This window comes from Mesoplodon mirus (assembly GCF_964341445.2).
Source record: "Mesoplodon mirus genome assembly, chromosome: 5".
Classification (NCBI taxonomy): domain Eukaryota; kingdom Metazoa; phylum Chordata; class Mammalia; order Artiodactyla; family Ziphiidae; genus Mesoplodon; species Mesoplodon mirus.
This window is the reverse complement of record NC_138980.1, coordinates 40,100,062-40,121,974: the sequence shown is the minus strand read 5'-3', so window position 1 is coordinate 40,121,974 and position 21,913 is coordinate 40,100,062. Positions and strand designations below refer to the sequence as shown.

Here is a 21,913-nt window from a genome sequence, read left to right as displayed (position 1 = left end):
CAAAAGTAAATAAATAAATTAATTAATTAAAAAAAAAAAAAGAATTCCCCTGGTTCTCCTGGGGAGTAGGTAGGGAGAAAGGTGGGGCTGCTTGACAGCCCTGCCTGAGGTCTGATTTATATTTAAAAAAAAAAAAAAGTGACTTTAAAGCTGGACAAAAGTAGCACAGGCAACCATTTCAGAGCACTAGGAGTCTGAGAAGCATTAACACTGAAAAAACTGCTGAGCCTTGAGTAAGAAGAGTGGGAGTTTGTAGAGTTCTTACTTGGGGGTGCTTTCATTTCTCCTACTCTCAGCTCCCAGTTCTGATGTGAAAGTTCTCCCAGGGTGGGCAAGCTATGAGGCCTGGCAGCTGAGGCTGATGGGGACTTAGTCATTTTGTAGCAGTGGACGATGCCCGGGCCAGCAGCGCTGTCAGTGGAGGTGAGGACCTCAGCCATGGGTGGGGAAAGCATATTACTGGCTGAGGGCTATGCACATGCACAGAGGAAACAAGAAAGGGAGAAAGGGCCCAGCAGAAAGTAAAAGCCAGGGTGGGCTTGAAAATGGCCCAAACTTGGAATGTGTTCTTCTACACATACTGATCCACTGGCTGGAGAAAGAAGCCTTACTGGCTCAAGGTGTTTGAGTACAAACTCTCCCCAATCACTGGAAGACTACTAAGTTATGAAGAAACACAACCCACTCCTAGAGAGCCAGGATTAAAACTAAAATTGAGAAAAGAACAAAAACAATAAACTGAGCAGAGACACCAAAAGCAGCACACACCCTGGGAAAACATTCCACAGATTCAGCCTAGATAATTTACTAAACAAACAAAAACATCGAGAACACACAGGGGTGGAAGTCAGGATCCAGAGTGGCTAAAATAGCCTTCCACTAAACATTCATTACAAGACAAACAAAAAGGAGGAGAATGTGATACGAACTCAGGGGAAAAGACAGTCGGTTGAGCCTGTCTCTGTTCCCAGATGTTGGACTTAGCATACAATCTTCCAAGCAGCTATTACTATATATATGTTCAAAGCTATTGTAAATATGTTCAAAGAAATAAAGGAAACCATCTTTAAGTAGAATGAATCAACAAATACAGAGTCTCAATAGAAGACAGAAATGATAAACTTCCCAAATTTGATGAAAAACATGACTCTACCAAGCCAAGAATCTGAACAAACACTAAAGAGAATAAACACAAAGAGAGAGTTCACAAACTTCTAAAAGCCAAAGACAAACAGAAAATCTTGAAAGCAAGAAAGAGAAAATGAATCATCAAGTACAAAGGCGCATCTATATAATTAGTAGCTAAACTTTCATCTGAAGATGAAAGAGACCAGAAAGTAGTGGAATGACATATTCAAAAGGAAGAAGACTGTCAACAAAGAATTCTATGTCCAGGTAAACTACCTTTGAAAATGAAAGCTAAAGAAATACATTCCCAGAAAAACAAAGGCTGAGAGAATTTGTTGCTAGCAGACATGGCCTATAATAAATGGTAAAAGAAATCTTTCAATATATTCCATATCTTGCAATAACTTGTAATGGAAAAGAATCTGAAAAAGAATATACATACACACACACACACACGTAAAACTGAATTGCTTTGCTGTATACCTGAAACTAACACAACATTGTAAATTATACTTTGATTTTAAAAAATGGTTAAAAAAAAAGAGAAGTCTTTCAAGCTGAAAGGAAATGACAGGTGATAGTAAACTGAATCCATAAGGAGAAATAAAAAACATCAGAAATGGTAAATGCATGTATCAATGTAAAAGACTCTATAAATATATTTTCCCTTATTTCTTCTTTTCCAACTTCTTTAGACTAAGTTATAAGATTATATCAGGTATTAATTAGAAGACTGTATTGTTGGGTTTATAACATATATAGATGTAACATATGTGACAATAACAGCACAAAGGCAGAAGAACAAATGGAGCTAAGCTGGAACAAAATTTCCATATTTTACCAGAATGTAGTTAGTATTAACCTGAAGCATATGATGATAAATTAAGATGCATATCGTAATCCCTGGAGCAACTACAAAGAAAATAACTTTAAAAATATAGTAAAAATTTGTACTTCCCTGGTGGCGCAGTGGTTAAGAATCCACCTGCCAATGCAGGGGACACGGATTCAAACCCTGGTCCAGGATGATCCCACGTGCTGTGGAGCAACTAGGCCCGTGCGCCATGACTACTGAGCCCACGTGCCACAACTGCTGAAGCCTGCGTACCTAAATCCCATGCTCCACCACAAGAGAGACCACCGCAATGAGAGGCCCGTGCACTGCAATGAAGAGTACCCCCACTTGCCACAATTAGAGAAAGCCCCCGCTCACTGCAACTGGAGAAAGCCCCCATGCAGCAATGAAGACCCAATGCAGCCAATAAATAAATTAATTAATTAAATTTTAAAAATTAATTTAAATTAAAAAAAAATCAGGACTTCCCTGGTGGAGCAGTGGTTAAGAATCCGCCTGCCAATGCAGGGGACACGGGTTCAAGCCCTGGTCCAGGAAGATCCCACACACCGGGGAGCAACTAAGCCCTTGAGCCACAATTACTGAGGCCACGTGCCACAACTACTGAAGCCCACGCCCCTAGAGCCTGTGCTCTGCAACAAGAGAAGCCACCACAATGAGAAGCCCGTGCACCGCAATGAAGAGTAGCCCCCACTTGCCGCAACTAGAGAAAGCCCACACGCAGCAATGAAGACCCAATGCAGCCAAAAATAAAAAATAAATAAATTTTTTAAAAAATCAAATGATCAACTTAATAGAAAAAGTATGAGATAAAATCTAACTCACACATGCTAAGAACTCTCAATAAACTAGGAATAGAAGAGGATTTACTCAACCTGATGAAGGGCGTCCATGAAAAATCTACAGCTAACACCAAACAATAGTGACAGACTAACTGCATAATCCTTAAGATCAAAAACAAGCTAAGGATATCTGCTCTAGACACTTCTATTCAACATTGTACTGGAGGATCTAGCCAGTGCAATAAGGCAAGAGAAGGAAATTAAAGGCACACAGAGGGGAAAGGAAGAAGTATTGAAGAATTATGGTTATTTATGAATGACATAATCCTGCATGTGAAAATCCTAAGGAATCAAACAAACAAACAAAAAACCCTATTGGAATTACCAATATGAGTTCAGCAAGTGCGCAGAACACAAGATTAACATTTTAAAAATATACATATAAAATTGTATTTCCATGTAATAGCAACAACACATCAAAAAATAAAATCAAGTTAACAATTCTATTCATAGTAGCATAAAAGGAATAAAATATTTAAGAATAAATTTAACAACAAAAAAAGCAAAAACTATACTCTGAAAACTACAAATCATTGCTAAGAGAAATTAAAGATGATCAAAGTAAATAGAGAGGGCTTCCCTGGTGGCGCAGTGGTTGAGAGTCCGCCTGCCGATGCAGAGGACACGGGTTCGTGCCCCAGTCCGGGAAGATCCCACATGCCGCGGAGCGGCTGGGCCCATGAGCCATGGCTGCTGAGCCTGCGCGTCCGGAGCCTGTGCTCCACAACGGGAGAGGCCACAACAGTGAGAGGCCCGCGTACCACACACACACAAATAATAATAAATAAATAAATAAATAAATAGAGAGACATCTCATGTTCATGGACTGGAAAACTAAATATTGTTAGGACGTGATTCTCCCAAAACTAATCTATATATTCAACACAATCTCAATAAAAATCCCAGCAAGCCTTTTTGTAGTAATTGATGAGCTGATCCTAAAGTGTATATGGGAATGCAAAGTACCTAGAATAGCCAATAGAGCAAACAAGCTGGAGGACTAACACTACCTGATTTCAAAACTTGTAATACAAGACAGTGTGGTAGTGGCACAAACACAGACATACTAATCAACAGGAAAACACTGAGCATCAGAAACAAACCCTTAATTTTATGGTCAACTGATTTCCCACAAAGTTACCAAGACTATTCATGGGAGAAGGAACAGTCTGTTCATCAACTGGTGCTGGGTGAGAAGGCTATCCATAGCAAAAAAAAAAACAAAAAAAACTTAGACCTGTACCTCAAACCATACACAGAAATCAACTCAATTATGACCCTAAATGTGAGAGCTTAAATATAAAACTTCTAGAAGAAAACATAAGAGAAAAACCTTCATGACTTCAAACAGCTCTTAGATACAACATCAAAGGCACAATTCATAAAAGAAAAAATCGATAAATGGATTTTATCAAAATGAAACATTTTTGCATTTCAAAAGACATCACTGAGGGAAAAGAAAGGCAAACAGACTGGGAGAAGATGTTTGCAAGCTACATATCTGATCAGGGACACGTATGAAGAATATATAAAGAATTCTTACGACTCAGTGATGAGATAACAAACAACCGAATTAAAAATGGGCAAAAGATTTCAATAGATTTTCACCAAAGAAGATATTTGAATGGTGCATAAACATTTGAAAAGATGCTCAACATCATTATTTACTAGGAAAATGCAAAGTAAAACCACAAGATACCACTACACACCCACAAGGATGGCTATAATGTAAAGAACAGATAACGCCAAGTGTTGACAAAGATATGGAGAAACTGGAACCTGTGAAAAGGTACAACTACTTCAGGCTACAGTTTGTCAATTCCTTAAAAAGTTAAACATAAACTTACTATATGACCCAGCAATGCCACTCCTAAGTATCTACCCAGGAGAAATGAAAACGTATGTCCACACAAGGACATGTATGTGAACGTTCACAGCAATGTTATTCATAATAGCAGAAAATGGAAAAAAATACAAATGCCCACCAGTTGGTGTGTGGATAAACAAAGTGTGGTATATCTATACAATGGAACATGACTCAGGAATAAAACAAACTTCTTTTTTAAGACCTTAACTTTTATTAATGGTTTCTCCACATTTATTTTTTAAATATTTTTAATAGAGATAGAAATTACTTAAAGTAAAATGTACACATCTAATCAAAAATTTTGATAAGTTGAGTTTGATAGGTTTGGAAATATACATATAAGGGTTAAATCTACAACTTCAAAGAATAGGATATTTTCTTTTTTTTTCCTTTTCCTTTATGGTTTATTACAGGATATTAAATACAGTTTCCTAAGTGTAGGACCTTGCTGCTAAATAGTGCTGCTATGAACAGAGGGGTGCATGTATCTTTTTGAATTATAGTTTTGTCCAGATAAATGCCCAGGAGTGGGATTGCTGGATCATATGGCAACTCTATTTTTAGTTTTTTGAGGAAACTCTATACTATTCTCCACAGTGGCTGTACCAGTTTACATTCCCACCAGCAGCATAGGATGGTTCCCTTCTCTCGACACCCTCTCCAGCATTTGTTATTTGTAGACTTTTTAATGATGGTCATTCTGACCGGTGTGAGGTGGTACCTCATTGTAGCTTTGATTTGCATTTCTCTAATAATTAGCGATGTAAAACAAACTTTTGATGTACAGACAACATGGATGAAAGTCAAAAACACGCCACGTAAAATAAGCCAGACACAAGATACTACATGTTGTATAATTCCATTTATGTGACATTCCGGAAATGGCAAATCTATAGAGACAGAGCAGACCAGTGGTTTCCTGGGCCTGGAGGAGGCAGCGAGAACACACTGTACATGGGTGAGATGTCATTTGGGGTGACAGAAACGTTCTAAAGCTGGTGTAGAGTAATGATTGCACTACTCTATAAATTCACTAAAAAATCACTGAATTGTACTCTTACTGTGGGTGCATCTTACATACGTAAATTATATCTCCATTAAGCTGTTTAAAAAATTACAACAAAATGTTACTGGTCTAAGAATTATTAGAACTTTAAAAGAACCTGAACAGTACATCAACTATACCTCAATTTAAAAAAATATTAAATAAAATAAAAACCAGAAAAATAAATTATAAAAGAAAAAGAAACTAAACATGTGACCCTAAAAAGACACCAGTGTGTCTTTAACATTAGTTTTTTTAAAATATCACAGATCAATGGGGAAGGGATGGACTAACAGTATACCAACTGGCTTAACGCTACTACTAGGAAGGGGAAAAAAGGGCTCCATCTCAAGCCCTACACAAATAAATTCCAGATGACCTGAAGAGGTAAGAGGACAAACCAAAAGAAAGATATAGGTGAACATCAAGCTGATTTCAGGCTGGGGTAAATATATAAAGAACACTTAAAAACCCAGTAAAAAAGCACAATTGATTAGAAATGGGCAAATGAAGCAAACCATTCACAGAAGAAATCTAAATAGTAACACCTGAAAAAATGTTCAACCTTAATAAGCAAATATCTGCCCATTAAAATTTCCTTTTTAAAATCTTATGGAGGTGGCAAAAGCTTTTTAAAAGCCTTGTAAGACACTCTTGCCCCAGCTGAAGGGGGAGTGCAGGACAGCACCCTTCTGGATGCTAACTGTGGAAAACGAGCCCTGCTTTCGGACACTGCATCACCGGGCTCCCTCTGAGTCACCCTTCCCGAGGAGGCCGCCCAGGACAGACAGAGGAACAAGGCTCTCATCAGAGCTTTGTCAACCAGCAAACATCCAAAAGTCACCATAACGTGGCATAATTAAATGATTTAGAGAACATACAGAATAAACGCGACCATCTGTAACATTGCCAAAGAATAGATTACAAGGGGCCGTGTATATGATTTCATGCTCACTACTTCATACCAATATTTTTTGGAGGGGAGAGCTGTTTGGGCGCCTGAAATGTGGCCTGTACGACTGAGGACATTTACATTTTACTTAATTAAGTGAAAGTGGAAACAGTCACATGTGGCTAGAGACTACGGTACTGGATGGTGAAGCTCTAAAGCACCAACTTTCAGCCTCGCCCCCTGCTCGTGTGCCTATCTCCTGCCCCATTCGATGCCTGGCTAGAGCGGGAGAGGATCACTGTGCCTGATGTGGGTAGAGGTCACACTACACAGCACTGTGGGCCTCGAGAGCCAGGAAATTAACTCTTACCTCCTCCTCTTCTTCTGAGCCACTCTCTTCACTATCAGATCTTGGAGCTACTTCATAACTAAAAAAAAAAAAAAAATCAGTATTTTAATATAAATCTCCCCAGAACCAGCATGATTCACTTTCCTTAGCAAGTTGGCCTGTTTCCAAATGTAAGCAGGATCACCCCCAGCTGCCAGCTCCCCTGGAATGAGGCCGACCGTTGACTCAGGATCCTGGCTGCCTCTGGAACAGGAAGCCCCACTCACCCCGGGTTCATTTCCAGCCAGGCCTCCAGCTGCCCTGCTTTGGGTGCGTCTGTGCCCGTGAGGATCTTCCCGCTCTCCACATGGATCACTTTCACCGGAAGGTCACTCATTTGGCTGGTCTCATCCAGAGGCTGAAAAAGAGTCACATGTGTGACGTGAGATTCCGTAGAGTCTATACCTTGGGCGCCCCGCTAACCATGGCCAACTGGGGAAGTGCCCTCCCAACTCCACACCCAGAAAATGGCACACCAATGTGACCAGTGGTTGTGGAGATGGGTTAACTGCATATTAACACTTCAGTAAAAATATATATATATAACCCATTGATGACAGCTGTTTCTTGGAAGGAACTGATATCCACGTTTTAATTTTCAGATAGATAACATATAGTTCAAATTCAAGAGTACAGTGTACTCTCCCTCCCTATCCCCCTGCCCAACAGTTTCTCTTCACAGGTGCCCACCAGCATCATTTTCTCGTGTGTTCTCCCAGATCAATTCCACACATAAGGAACACGGACTTACGTACTCCTTCCTTTTTTACCCAAGTGACTACGCTATTCCCATTCTTCTGGCCCTTGAGTTATTCAATTTATATTGTATTTGTAGACTGCAACAAGGGTCCTCATTCTTTTCTGTTCAACAGCTAACTAGAATATTTGAAAAGTAAAACTTCCTTGTAGCAACAAATATGGAATTCCTTGATTTCCTGAGATATCAACTTGGGATGAAGTTTTCCCCTTCATCAGCTACTTCACATTTCCTGGTGAAAACCTTCAGGACGAGGATGAGGATGGAAACCTTTGTTTGCATCTACCAGGAACTTATACCTCCCATGCCTCCCTCCATCAACACTGACCCACAGCAGAGATTAGTCTCCATGCAGGTTAAAATCTCACCCTTAAAGTGGCCCACCATGGAGGGGAACGGAAACCCCCGCCCCACGAATGAGCTCTGCAGGCTGCCTCAATCAGTGACTTTCACCCCTGAATCCTTCCTGAGAGCGGTTATGGTGCTGATGCCAGGACCTCCCCACCCCCAGAATCCTGACAGAACTGCTCTGGAGGGAGGCTTGGGCCTCTCTGGTTTTCAAAAGCTCCCCAGCTGATTCTGATGTTCAGCCAAGGCTGCAAACCACTGGGTGAGAACAAGGACAATCAGCAGCCATCATCAAGTGATGGTTCCCATTACTAAACAAGATGTGCAGCTGCAGTGATTCCCCAACAGAATTCCCCGAGTCACGCTTTCCTGCGATGTGACTTCCCCCTTGAAAGCCACAAATGGCCATGTGAAGGCTTAGCAGTGCAGTAAAATGCCAGTCCACATTTCTCTTAAAAAATTCAACTTAACGTTTCAAATAAAATCATGTGAAATAAGAATATTATTTAAGTTAATCACTATAGTCATTCATTTCTGGGAATCAGGCCAACAGGAAAAAGCGTGCCATCTGCTACGGACTGGACTGTGTCCCCTCCAAAATTCATATGCTCAAGCCCCAGCTCTCCAATGTCACTGTATTTGGAGATGGGGCCCTTGGGGGGTAATTAGGGTTAAATTAGGTCATATGGGTGGGGCCCTCAGGATGGCATTAGTGCCCCTATAAGAAGAAACACCAAAGCTTGCTCTCTCTCCCCCCATGTGAGGACACAGCCAGAAGGCAGCAGTCTACAAGCCGGGAAGAGAGTCCTCACCAGGAACCAACCTTGCTGCTCCTTGATCTCCAATTTCCAGCCTCCAGAACTATAAGAACGTATATTTCTGCTGTTTAAGCCACGCAGGCTACCGAAAAAAAAAAGCAAAAACAAGAACAACAAAAAAAGGGACTTCCCTGGAGGTCCAGTGGTTAAGACTCTGTGCTTCCACTGCAGGGGGTGTGGGTTCAATCCCCGGTCGGGGAATTAAGATCCCGTGTGCCATGTGGTTAAAAAAGGAAAAAAAAAAAAAAAAGCCACACAGGCTATGGTGTTTTGTTATGGCAGTCCAGCTAAGACAGCATCAAAACGTAATGTACAAGGGGGTTCATTACAACAATGTGTGGGATAGAAAGAAAGGAAACAATGGAAATAGCCACCCATAGGGGAGGGGACATATAGTGGTCCATCAGAGCTGTTCAGTGCAGGATCTAACAGCTACAGATGGGAAGCAACTTAGATAGCTATCAAGCTGAACGATGAAAGAGATCCTAGAACATCAATACAATAAAATGAAAGAACTAATGGCTTGATATGGAAAGTGGTCCAAGATACCTGCTAAACAGGAAAAGTCTTGCTATGTGTAGACTGACCCAAATGGTCCCAAAACAAAACAAAGAGAATAGGGCCTCCCTGGTGGCGCAGTGGTTGAGAGTCCGCCTGCCGATGCAGGGGATACGGGTTCGTGCCCCGGTCTGGGAGGATCCCATATGCCGCGGAGCGGCTGGGCCCGTGAGCCATGGCCGCTGGGCCTGCGCATCCGGAGCCTGTGCTCCGCAACGGGGGAGGCCACAACAGTGAGAGGCCCGCATACCGCAAAAAAAAAAAAAAAAAAAAAAAAAAAAAAACAAAGAGAATATAAGCACAAAGGTTTCTGGAAAGATACAGAGAGAGACATCAACCAGGGATCAACATGCATGCTTGTGAGAGAACAGGCACCATGGGGGCTTCTACTTTTCATGTTATTACATTTACATTTCATGTTATCATTATCATTTTTTTCCTAGAAGTATTACATTTATAAGTCAGAGAAGCAAGCACTAGCCACCTCTCTAATATGGTGGCATTAGAAAGAGTCAGGTAAGTGTACATGAGCTAACTTGGAAAGACTAAGATACAATACCAGGCGGGGAAAAGAAAACCACCTGGAGACACAGGTACAGAAAAGGTCCCAGAGCAGACACACCGAAGGTTACTCAGGTTTCTCTCTGGGAAGGGGGACTGAGGAGGGGTTGGAGGAGGTGGTAAAGGCCACACCTTGCATTTACACCTCACTATGCAGCCTTCTTTCACACTAGTGTATTAACCGAGAGGAGGCGGACAAGAGTGCCGTGGAAAAGACTCATGTGTGGGGACAGCAACTCCTCTCTGAGTGGGCCTCACTGCATGGTTCTGACTTTTGGAACCAGGCTAGTATTTCACACATAAATAAAGAAATGAGGAGTAAATAAATAAAACCAACAAGCGTTGGGGGGAGCCTCACTAACGGGGGCACAAGGGGAGAACTAATCTTCTGAATGCAGTATCTGGAGCATGTACTTTCAACTTCAGAGAAACACTGACCTCTAGCTAGAAGGTTTCTTTCTATTTTCTTATAAATTTATTTATTTTATTTATTTATTTATGGCTGCGTTGGGTCTTCGTTGCTGCATGCATGCCTTCTCTAGTTGCAGGGAGCAGGGGCTACTCTTGGTTGCAGTGCGCGGGCTTCTCACTGTAGTGGCTTCTCTTGTTGTGGAGCATGGGCTCTAGGTGCATGGGCTTCAGTAGTTGTGGCATGTAGCCTCAGCAGTTGTGGCTCGAGGGCTCTAGAGCACAGGCTCAGTAGTTGTGGTGTACAGGCTTAGCTGCTCTGCAGCGTGTGGGATCTTCCCGGACCAGGGCTCGAACCCATGTCCCCTGCACTGGCAGGCGGATTCTTAACCACTGTGCCACCAGGGAAGCCCCCAGCTAGGAGGTTTCTTTTGCAGAGGGGTACACGTTAGCCATTCTGAATGTACTTCCTGCACAGTCTAGGACTGAGGAAATGAGGGCCTATCTCGTGGCAGATGGGGGTCAGGTTTTGGGCTATTATAATGTGGACAGGGAGAAGGAGAGAAAGAACCCCGTGGTACTGGATTAGAATTGGAAGTATTAGTGTGACCTCAGTATTTTTAATATATATAACTAGCAAAGTGGATGTGTGTGCATACACACATCTGTTTCCTAGATCTGTCCACTGAGAGGGCCCAGAAGCAATGACAACTCAGTAGCAACGAACACATCTAGATCATGGTTTCCAAATATTTTTCTCTGATTAAAGGAATCAGGGCTCCTTGGAGAAATGCCCGAGTCCAGGACTCGGGCAGAGAAAGCAGAAGATGAGCCTGGGCCATTTTCGTGTGCAAGGAAGTCAGAAACCCCTCAAAGAACGATGGGGACACATCAAAAGCAGGCAGGAGCCAATGTGAAGGGGCTCCTACTGGTCCAAAATGGAACAATTTGAGCATCAAAATACATAATAATAGTGCAGGATTAAACTAAGTAAATCCATTAAACTAAATAAGAATCTATGAGTCAGTACCAAGGATTGCCAAACTATGAACAAGCCAAATAAAAAAGAAGGGAAAGCTTTTCCTTCCTGCAGAAAGTCAACTAATAAATGCAGAAGAAAACACTTCGGGGTTTTCTGTTGCTGTGAACGACACTGGAGGGTCAACTGTGAAACCTTAACAAGGGCTGTGAATTAGATCCCAGTATTGCGTCAATGTTCATTTCCTGGTTTCGATCATTGTACAGTTGTGGAAAAGAACAGCCTTGCTTTTAGGATGTACACATTGAAACACACAGAGGGGTAAAAAGCCCTCACGTGTGCATCTGACCCTCAAATGGTTTAGGAAAAACTAATGACACGTGAAAAGTGGGAATCTGGGTGAAGAGTATGCAGGAACTGTCTGCACTGTTCTTACACCTCTCCTGTGAGCCTGAAACTTTAAAGGGAAAACTGAGAAATAAATACCAGCACGTGCATAGAAAAAGCTCTGGAAGGAAATGCACCCAATAGTAAACAATATTCTCTCCGGGCAGTGGGAACGAGGAAGGGTGGAGTGTGGCAGGGGACCTATGTGGATTTTTACCATTGTCATATACTTTTATAATTTCAAAGGGAAAAAAAATTTTTTTTAAGGATGAAATAGACCTAACCTCTGGGGCTGGGCTGGCATTTCCACAGAAGAAACCCCTGGTTCCTCACCTCGCCATCGGGTCCGATTGCAGGTGTCTGTCCTTCAGCGTTTTCTGCCTTCTGGAAGGAAAGAGAGAGACAGTCACACCGGGGAGGCCGAGGCACACGTGGACACACAGCCGCTCCAGTCCCACCGAGGGGCGCACCTTCTTTTTCTTCTTCTTCTTCTTCTCCTTGGCGACCTGGGCGGCCTTGTGCTGCCGCACCAGCTCCGTGAGGTTAGCCACGTACTCGTCTGTCTGCTGCAGGAGGTAGGCCAGGCGCTTGTCCTTCTTCTGGTCGATGAGTTTGCGGTACCCTTCCTCGTCCTCGGCCTGCAGAAGCGTGCTGTTATGGCACGTGCCCGTGACACGCTCGTCCACCAGCACCCAGGGCGGGCAAACCAGACTCAAGGAGCCCGCGAGGCTGCAGTTAACCAGCAGCCGGACCCACATTTAGGGAGCGCTGAGCTCACACCCAGGGCTGCGCTATATTCACACCTTTCACATAACTACTGACTCCCCTTCAGAACTTCCCCAGTTCCCACCCCGGGCCAGGCTCCTTGGGGACCTGCTGGACAGACATGGTCCTGCCAGGGGCCATTTAAAAGCTCTGGCCCCTATGTCCACAAACACACCCAAATCCTAACCCTTCTCTCCACCTTGTCCGAGCCACCGCTCTCCCACAGACCGCCTGCCCCGGCTTTCTAAGAACACATCGGATCATGTCGCCCCCCCCACTGCCATCCCAGCTTACAGCCTCCCTCGGCTCCCCGTCATGGTCAGAATTAAATCCAAAGCCCTCCCTGTGGCCTGCAAGGCCCCGCGTGGCTGCCTCCGGGACTCCAACCTCACTCTGCCCCCACGCCACGATGTTCCAGGGGCCACTGGCTGAGCCTCACACACGGCTTCTTCCCGCCTCAGGCCTTTGCCCTCAGCTCCTCTTTGCCGGGAGCTGCTTCCCCTGGATCTCCGCATTCGCGGGTCACACCCACTCTGCCCGTAACGCCCAGTCAATCCCCACTCCCTGGCCCTGCTTTGTTCTCCTCAGTGCGCTTTTCACCACCCAAAACTATCTTGTCTGTCTCGCTTGGGCGTCTGTCTCTCTAGGGCCAGCACGAGCCCCACCAGGGCAGGGACTCTCCTTCGTACTAACGTGGCCCTGTCCACTCAGCAATGCCTGCCTGTCAATATCGGCCCGGTCAGAGAACCCTCCACGAATAATAAATACATGGTCAGACGGGAAGGGTGGGGTGGGAGGTCAGGCTCATACCATCGGCGGCTCCTCCACCAGGAGGGGTGCCACCTCCACCTTCCAGAGAGCACAGAGCAGCCAGTTAACCAGTTGAGGTCATGCGGTCACTGATGGTCAGTGAGTGGGCAAAGGTCTGGAGTCAGGTCTTTCGGAATCCCAAACCCAAGCCCTTTCTTTCTCTGTCCTGCCTCTAACTCTGAGCACCAAAATGCCCCGGCGTAACCCTGGGCGGCTGATCCGCCCCCATGCCTGCAACACCCAGCAACTGCGTGAAGGGACCCGGGTCATGATGGCCAACTGTACCATGAGCCTCCGCATTCTCTCCTTCTCGATTCTTTCATTCTCCTTCTTCTGTTCCCGCTCAGTGTTGGCGTGGTATGTGGCCACCGCCTTTGTGAGTTTCTGGATTTTGCCTGTGACCGACCTGTGATATTCTTTGAAATCCTTGGCGTGCTGAAGAATGCTGTTGAGGTATTCCTGCAGGACGCACACGGAAGAGCAGACTGACTATGGGACAGGAGTTGCCATGGTGTCACCCCAAGTGAGACGAAACTTTAAAGGGGGCTTGGTGAAAACCAAGGGGACGCAACCAAAACGATACCGAGACACTGTCTGCCTACGAGGCCCAACATTCTCTGCATGGACTGTGTGGTGAAAAGGGACCCCCCACTCCATGTGCAGCAGACGGAACAAATGCCCTGGATGAGACAACCTGGCAGTGTCTGCCACCCACTCACTGCAAAATGCACCCGCCCTCCCACCAAATCATTCACTGCTAGCAATTTATTTTAAGGAAAATAGCAGAGATCGGCCCAAAAACTCAAGGACAAGAATGCCTATCCCAGTGTTACTTTCAACACTGAAAAGCTGAAAGTACGCTGCATGTCCCCAAACAGGGAAACAGTTTCATAAATCACTGGATGCTGGGCACACCGAGATGGACTACAACACATATGTTAAAATCATGCTTTAATAATACTTTAAACAGCTCAATGTGCATATATATATTTTTTAAAGGCAGCTGTTCAACTTTTGATTACTATATGTATATAGACAAAAAAGGTCAGAACGATATACCAAGATATTAACAGTAGTTAACACTGAATATTGACTTCTCTGTTATTTTAAACTATGCCAGTAACAGACACTGTTTGGAGGCAAACTTTAGAAAATATAAATGAGTGAACAAACAGAATCACCCCAAATCCTACTTGAGTAGAGATTTTGGTCTCCTTGACGGATCTTGTAACAACCTCAGTCAGATCACTGACTGAGGACCCTCCGTGGCTCCCACCTCACTCATAGCACAAGCCCAAGTCATCCTCCCGGCCCACAGGGCCCTGCACGCTCTGCCCATCACCTCCCCATTCTCACCTCCTCCCACCCTCCCCTGGGTCACTGTTTTTCACAGAACACTGGGGCACACTCCCCTCTGTCTGCAAAGAGCCTCGTCCACACGTCAGTGTAGCTCCTCCTTCGGGGCTCTGCTCAGACCTCACATCCTCAGGAAGACCGTCCCTGACTGACCGTCCTATGTGAAGGGCTCCTCCATCACTCCCTATCCCCGCTTCATGTCTCCTTACACCCTATTAACTCCCAACGTGTTATACGTGCGTTTGATTATGACCCACCTTTCCGTACTGTTTGGTTTTTGTCCACTGAAGTATTCTTAGTGCCTAGGATACTCTTATAATGAACAGAAAAGAGACTCGGACATCGTGTTGAGAGGAAAACCAAGACTCGACAGTGCGGAGCTGACGACTCAGGCACACGGTCAAGCCTGCGGCCGCGGGGACACACCTGGTGCTTCTGCCGGCGCTTGCGCTCCTGCTCTATCTTCTGTTGCTTCTCCAGCTTCTCGGTGATGCGGGCCTCGCGCAGGGACTGCCGCTTACTGCGCTTGTAGGCCTTGGCGTTGAGGGCCGTCTCGAGGGCCGTGTCCCTCCTCATGCACACCACCACCTCCTGCCGCAGCTTCGGGAAGGAAGAGGAGAAACCGGCGACGGGCACGACTTGGTAACATCCACGCGACACGCGCACCTCCATATCGCAAGCCAGGCAGCAGGCTGCCGCTCCCAGGAGGACCCGTGAGCACAAACGCATGTGTGGGGAGAACCCGTGGTGGGTGCCCGCGGGCGGGGCACGCACAGGGTAGGAGACAGCTGCTTCTGGACACCCAGCAGACAGCCCTATGCTCAGGCCTTCAGGTCTCCAGCTTTGCCCTCCCTCAACCACAAACAAACTTCCTTATTGGTCATTCAAAAGTAAAGGACCCTTAGAAATTAGACCCATCTAGGGACTTCCCTGGTGGTCCAGTGGCCAAGACTCTGCGCTCCCTATGCAGGGGACACGGGTTTGATCCCTGGTCGGGGAACTAAGACCCCACATGCTGCACAGCATGGCCAAATAAAATAAAATTAAAAAAAAAAAAAAAGAAAGCAATAGACCCATCTAAGTACACTGCTTCAAGCTGGCCACTGCCACCTTAGGGCAGGCCCACGCTTATTCATCCCAATGTCCCTTCACTGGGCAGGACACAGAAAGGAAGGGGGACAGTGAGCTAACAAGTGTGCTTGGGCACTGCGACTTTTGTTTTTTAAGATTTTTTTGATGTGGACCATTTTTAAAGTCTTATTGAATCTGTTACAATAATGCTTCTTTTTTTAATGTTTTCATTTTTTGGCCGAGAGGCATGTGGGATCTTAGCTCCCTGACCAGAGATCGAACCTGCACTCCCTGCATTGTAAGGCGAAGTCTTAACTGCTGGACCACTAGGGAAGTCCTGGCACAGCGGCTTTAATGGTCAGGGTACATTTAATAACTGCCCAGTGAGCGGCTCTTTAATCTAAGCATCAAGGCTGGCAGAAAGAGTCTCTTCTGAAAGCAAAGGCCTGTGCCTGCGCCCACCTGCCTCTGGAAGTTCAGCAGCCTCAGGGCCTTGAGCTCGATGGTCGCTTTGGTTCGCAAATCCCCGGCCAGGGACCCGGGAAGGTTTTCAAGTTCCTGAATTCGGTGTGCGATGCGAGCCTGCAGCCTAGGGCGTGAAGACAGAAAAAAGACAGGTGATGAGAGGTCTCACCTGTTTACAAGGAACCCATCTGTTCCCTTTCTTTGAAGCTGGAGCCTCAGAAGTATCCATCCCTCAAGGGAAGCTGATATGAATCATAAGACAGGAGATGGCCGAGAAAAGGATGCCACACAACACAGACTACATACAGGAGGGCAGCCACAGAGGTCTCGGGAGCCACAGCAAACCAGAAACCTGACAGGGCGCAGCTGGTTTCTGGCATTTCAGCGGTGGGAGCCAGCCTCTGGAGTCAGGCGGGCCAGGGTCTCCATCCCAGCCCTGGGAATCTACTTAGCCCATGAGCCTCAGTGTCCTCAGCTATGAAGTGGGAAGACCCCTCAGAGCAACCCTACAGGCTTGGTCTGAAGTTCAAATGGGATAATCTCCTTACTCGGTCTTTCACACACTTATTGAGCACCTACTGTGTGTCAGGGACCATTCCAGGTGAAGGGATTCAGCACTAAACAAGACTAACAAGGCTGTTTGTTGCTCTCATGGAGCTCACAGCATTATCAGGACGACAGGCCATAAAGGAGTTAAAAAATTAAGTATCTATGGTAATTCCGGAGAAGGGCTTTGAGGAGGGTCCTGGAGGGGAGGGGTGGGGGGGCGGGCCTCTATAAGGTGGGGACCTTGGCAATAAAGCTTAAATAACCACAAAGAGTAATGCAGAGCGTGTGCAAAGTCCCTGGGGCAGGAACAAGTCTAACCTGTTCAATAGAAAGAGGAACCAGGACAGTCAGGTAGGTGAGGACAGAGCATTGGGCAGGGGCTAAAGAGAAAAGGGTTACTCAATGGATAACGGAAGCCAGTTTTAACCCAGGGAACAGATCTAATGTAAGTTAGTTGTAAAAAGAGACTTCAAACTGCTGTGTGGGAAACACTGCACAGGCAAGGATGGGAGCAGGGAGGCCAGGGAGGAGGTGTAGACCAGATGGCAGTGTGAACAGCGTTGGAGGGAAGGGAGCTGAGAGGGTTCACCAAGGGGACACCGAGGATGAGGGAGTACAAGTGAGGGTCAAGGAGCCGAAGGGTCCATGGTCCATTCAGCTGCTGCATGAGAACACAGAGAGAAGGGAAAACTGGGGGGCATAAGGCCATCTGGACAGGCCATCTTTAAGCTGTCCAGATGGAGCAGGCGGGGAGGCGCCCGGGTACAGGGGCTGGAGCTCCAGGGCACGTCACAGCTGGAGATGCACTCCGGAGACAGTCATTGGCACAGATTTACTGATGCAGCTGGGGATTTACGGTGAACAAGGCACAGCCCCCTTCCCTAATGGAGCTGACATTTACCAAGGGAGGCCAGCCCTGAACAGGTTACAAATGCAGTGGAGAAACAGGGGAGCACGAGGTGCTCAGGGAGTGAATCTCAGGAGCCCCCAGCAGTGTGGGACAGGGTGATACAGACCTACTGTACACCAGGCATTTCACACAGCGCCCGGCGCTCAGGAGGCCTTGGCAAAGCGACCAACAACTACTGATGTTTGAGGAACATCCACCGCAAAGCTTGCCAGGTGGCTTTTTGAGTGCGGATGAGCCAAAAGTTGGATAATACACTTGTGTTGGAGAGGTGAAACAGCACTTTCACTCCAACACATACAATCTCCATGGAGGGCAGTTTTGCAGAACTGATGAAATTTCCACGTGCACGTAAATCCCCTGCACCCAAACTATGCCGTGTTCACATATTTATTCTGACATAAATGCACACATGTGAAATGAGAAATATGCAAGTGTAGTTACTATGGCATCGTTTTACCGAAAGATTAGAGACCACCTAACGTCCCTTCGGGTAAGACACTGGCTAAATAAGTCACAGTAGAGCCACCAGGCAGAATGTGTCCAGAAAAAAGAAGAGCTTATTTTGTACAAATAGGGGATGATCCCTAAGATATTCTGCTAGGGGAGGAACAGTGAACATGTCAGGTACCATTTAGGGACCACACAGCCACTTGTACCCATCTACCTGTATACATACTCGATTTCTCTGGAAGGATACACACTGACCCAGAGAACTGGGAGGCTGGGGACAGAGGCAAGAGGGTGACCTCTGGCTGCATACCCCATAGGCCTTTAGAAGTGTGAACCACAACAATGCGTGACCTGGGGCGGGGGGGAACGGCAGCACCCTCACCTGTACTCCCGCTCCTGCAGGATCTCCACGGGGTCCAGGCCCCGCGGCTTCTGGATGGGGGTGATGCGGCTCTGCTTCTGGTGCAGCGGCACCATGGGGGCGGGCTGGGCAGGCTGCCCTGGCGACTGTGTCTGGGGCGGCATCACAGGGGAGGCAGCAGGAGGGACGGCAGGGGGTGCAGGCGAGGGGCGCCCCGTTGGCTGCGGGGGGATCAGCTTCTGAGGTGTGCTTGTGGGGGCAGCAGCATTCGCCATGGGTCCTGGGGGGAGTCAAGAATCAGGGCACAGCGTTGCGCTCCGAGTCCATTCCAGGTGGAGATGACAAGCCTGCTGGGCGTTTACTGCCCTGGGGACTAACTCGTCCCCAAGGCTGACAAGGCCTGGGCAGCTCTCCATAACCCCCACCTCTCACTGCCACACCACTCCTCGCCCACGGGGCTCGCTTCCTCTTCCTCCTCCAGATCTCAGCCTGCAGGCCCCTTCCCCAAAGCCCCCTACTGGTCCAAGGGCCGAGTCTGGGTGTGATCTTGCTATGCTGTGGCCTCACAGGAGCAGCAGTTGCCTGCCTTTCATCCACCCCAGCTCCAATGGAATCCTATTTAAGCGATTAGCCCTTCAATGCCTATCACTGAACTTCAGGGCCCGTGAGGATGGGGAATGAGTCCGTTTTATCCACTGCTTTGACCTAACAGATGTGACCTTCAAATAAGTACTAACTACATTTTACACAGAACACAGGGGAGACAGAACCCCGAGCCGCCCTGCCATCCTGCCTGTCTCTCACAGCTCTGGGAGGCAAGAGAGTCAGCCATAACCTCCAGGCTCAGGACACTGCGTCCTGAAGGATGCTGCCTGCAGCTGCAGCTGCAGCTGGGCCTCTCACTTGAGTCCCACGGTGGACTCATTCATTAGTATCCTTCTCTTCCCGCTAGCAGTTTAGAAACCCCAGGGTCACCGTGAGCCACAAGACAAGGGTGGGCAGGTATAGAGGAATGGAACCAAACCCAAGCCTTTGGGAGCTGAGCAGGGCCAGGTGAGGCCCAAAGAAGATGGCAGAGGCAGCGAGGACGCGTCCTTGGCCTGCTCTCTCTGACCAGGCTCATCTCAGGGTCTGCATGATGCAAACTTGACATGGGAGTCAGGGCACAGACGTGTCACCAGAACAGAGGGAACTTACCTTCAGGCCAGGGCTTGGGAGGCCCTCCGGGGGGCTGGCCGGGCATCCCGGGGGGCACACCTGAGGGTCCTGGAGGGGGCATGTTGGGCCCTCCCATACCTGCATGCAGGGAGAAACGGACAAGAGGATAAAACGCGTCCTGTGTTTCTCCCTGCACCTGCCTCCCTGGGCAGCCCTGGCTCCATGGGACACACCCAAAAACAAGCCCCTCACTGTGGGCACCAGGGGAGAAAGGGGGCAGCTGGAGAAACAACATTTATCACGACAGCAACCCTGCTGTCAGGGAAGCCGATGGGTGGCAGAGTCCAGATCTGCCCGACACTGATGCCCATACTCCTGTCAGTTTGCTCTGAGACCCCTCCCTACCCCGAGGGCCATGGGCGGTGGGCCTTACCGTGAGGCCTGCTGTAATTTGGAGGTGCTGGTCCAGGACCGGGGCCGGGCCCGGGCCCAGGGCCAGGTCCTGTTGCGGACACAGAGGGTGGAGGTAGTGTTGGCATCTGCTGCTGCATCCCGGGCATTGGCCGCTTCCCCTGCACCGCCATCTGCAAGTGGTCAGGGAGGGGCTGCCCCCGGGCCAGCATCTTGTAGGCCATGATCTGAGCTCTGAGCTGGTGCAGCTGGTTCTGGTTAAAGGGGGTCGGGCCCCGGTTCTGCTGCCCCAAAGCCTGGGGGTCAGCACCATCCAGCGGGGCACCTCCAGGCCCGGACGACATCTGCGGGCCCGAGGCCGGGCCGCTGGCTGGAACCGGACTGGAGGCGTGCTCGGAGCCACCCAGGGGCGAGGGGTAACCTGCGGGGAAACGTGGATCCAAGTGGTCACTCGGCAGCACGTGTCCAGTAATTTTTAAGGCAGAGACGGGAAGCCCTGCCTGCTTATACTGGTCCCTACCCTGAGATTTCGTTCTCATGATTACATGGGCCCCTACCCTGAGATTTCATTCTCATGATTACACGGGCCCCTACCCTGAGCACACGCTCGCAGCTTGGTTAGCAGCCTGCACAGCTGGTTTGGTTCGGCCCATCTCTCAGTAACCTGCCAACGATTAAAGCTGAGATGTCACACAGATCCGGGCTTTCTCTGGGCCTGCCCCCTGCCCCTCGGCTTGGCCAGGCCCACTCCTCTCACTTCCGTTACCTGTGGAGCCCCTGAGCTTCCCACCCCGTGACAGGAAGCCATGTACCCCATCGCTTCTCAAACTTCCCTGTTCAGAAAAGTACCTGGAGGGCTTGTTAAAGCTGAGCCCCGCCCCCCTCCTGAGATTCTGACTCAGCAGGTCTGGAGCAGGGCAGAGCCCAGGAGTCTGCATTTCTTTTTTTTTTTTTTCGGCTTGCGGGATCTTAGCTCCCCGACCAGGGATCGAACCCAGCGCCCCGGCAGTGGAAGTACCAAGTCCCGACCACTGGACCGTCAGGGAAATCCCAGGAGTCTGCATTGGGTGGCTCCTCCTATCCCGAGGAGCCCATCCTGCCCAGGGCTTGTCTAACACCCAGCGCTGAACACAGTTCTGTCCCACCAGTATCCGCTCTCCTGGGGCTGCTCCAAGACGCCCTGAACAGGGCACCAGCCAAACCCAAGATAAACAGCCCCCTGTGGCAGGGTCTCCCACGAGGCTCAACTGTCCTAGGTCCTCTGAATCCATGCATGGGTGATCCGGTTAGGAAAATGACCTTGGGACTTCCGGAGGGCAACAACCATGAAGAAAGAAAAGAAAGGAAACCATACCTTGGGAGTGCTGGTCCATGGGACTTGGCGGGGGCCCCATCCCGGCGTGGCCCCCCGACCGCATCCCCATCCCCTTCATCTGGTTGTAGCGGGGGTCGTCCGACATGCCCTTCTCGTGCATGGACTCCATTGGCTATGAGAGTGGACAACAGGGCAGGATCAGCAAGGGGGAAAGGGAAGAGGCTGCACAGAAAGGCACTGAATGAGAGGAGTTCAATATCACTAATAATGCCCATCCAAAGTCGCCACGGCATTTACTGAACCACCAACATGACCAAGTGGCTTAGGTCCAAGACATGGTCCTGACATCTACTTAGGTGTCAAGGCAGGTGCATGAAATAATGCCACCCAGGGAACCTGCAGATTGGTGGTCTAGAGGCAAGGGGACAGCTGGACTAGGACATCAGGGAGAGGGTGAG

The 21,913-nt window shown here is 47.9% G+C and overlaps 1 protein-coding gene across 8 annotated transcripts in view; it reads right to left on the bottom strand.

Annotated features, from left to right (window-relative positions):
- The window catches only part of SMARCA4 (SWI/SNF related BAF chromatin remodeling complex subunit ATPase 4), an 85,581-nt gene that overhangs the window by 46,606 nt on the left and 17,062 nt on the right, over positions 1–21,913 (bottom strand). For all 8 annotated transcript variants that reach the window (XM_082620549.1, XM_082620551.1, XM_082620552.1 and 5 more), the window contains exons 3-13: positions 21,495–21,627; positions 20,163–20,561; positions 19,769–19,867; positions 18,593–18,851; positions 16,299–16,425; positions 15,192–15,365; positions 13,695–13,868; positions 12,305–12,472; positions 12,168–12,218; positions 7,246–7,376; positions 7,001–7,058 (exon numbers count right to left, since the gene is read on the bottom strand). In XM_082620549.1, the coding sequence (XP_082476675.1) occupies positions 7,001–7,058; positions 7,246–7,376; positions 12,168–12,218; positions 12,305–12,472; positions 13,695–13,868; positions 15,192–15,365; positions 16,299–16,425; positions 18,593–18,851; positions 19,769–19,867; positions 20,163–20,561; positions 21,495–21,627 (1,773 nt within the window). The remainder of the gene's footprint in view (positions 1–7,000; positions 7,059–7,245; positions 7,377–12,167; positions 12,219–12,304; positions 12,473–13,694; positions 13,869–15,191; positions 15,366–16,298; positions 16,426–18,592; positions 18,852–19,768; positions 19,868–20,162; positions 20,562–21,494; positions 21,628–21,913) is intronic.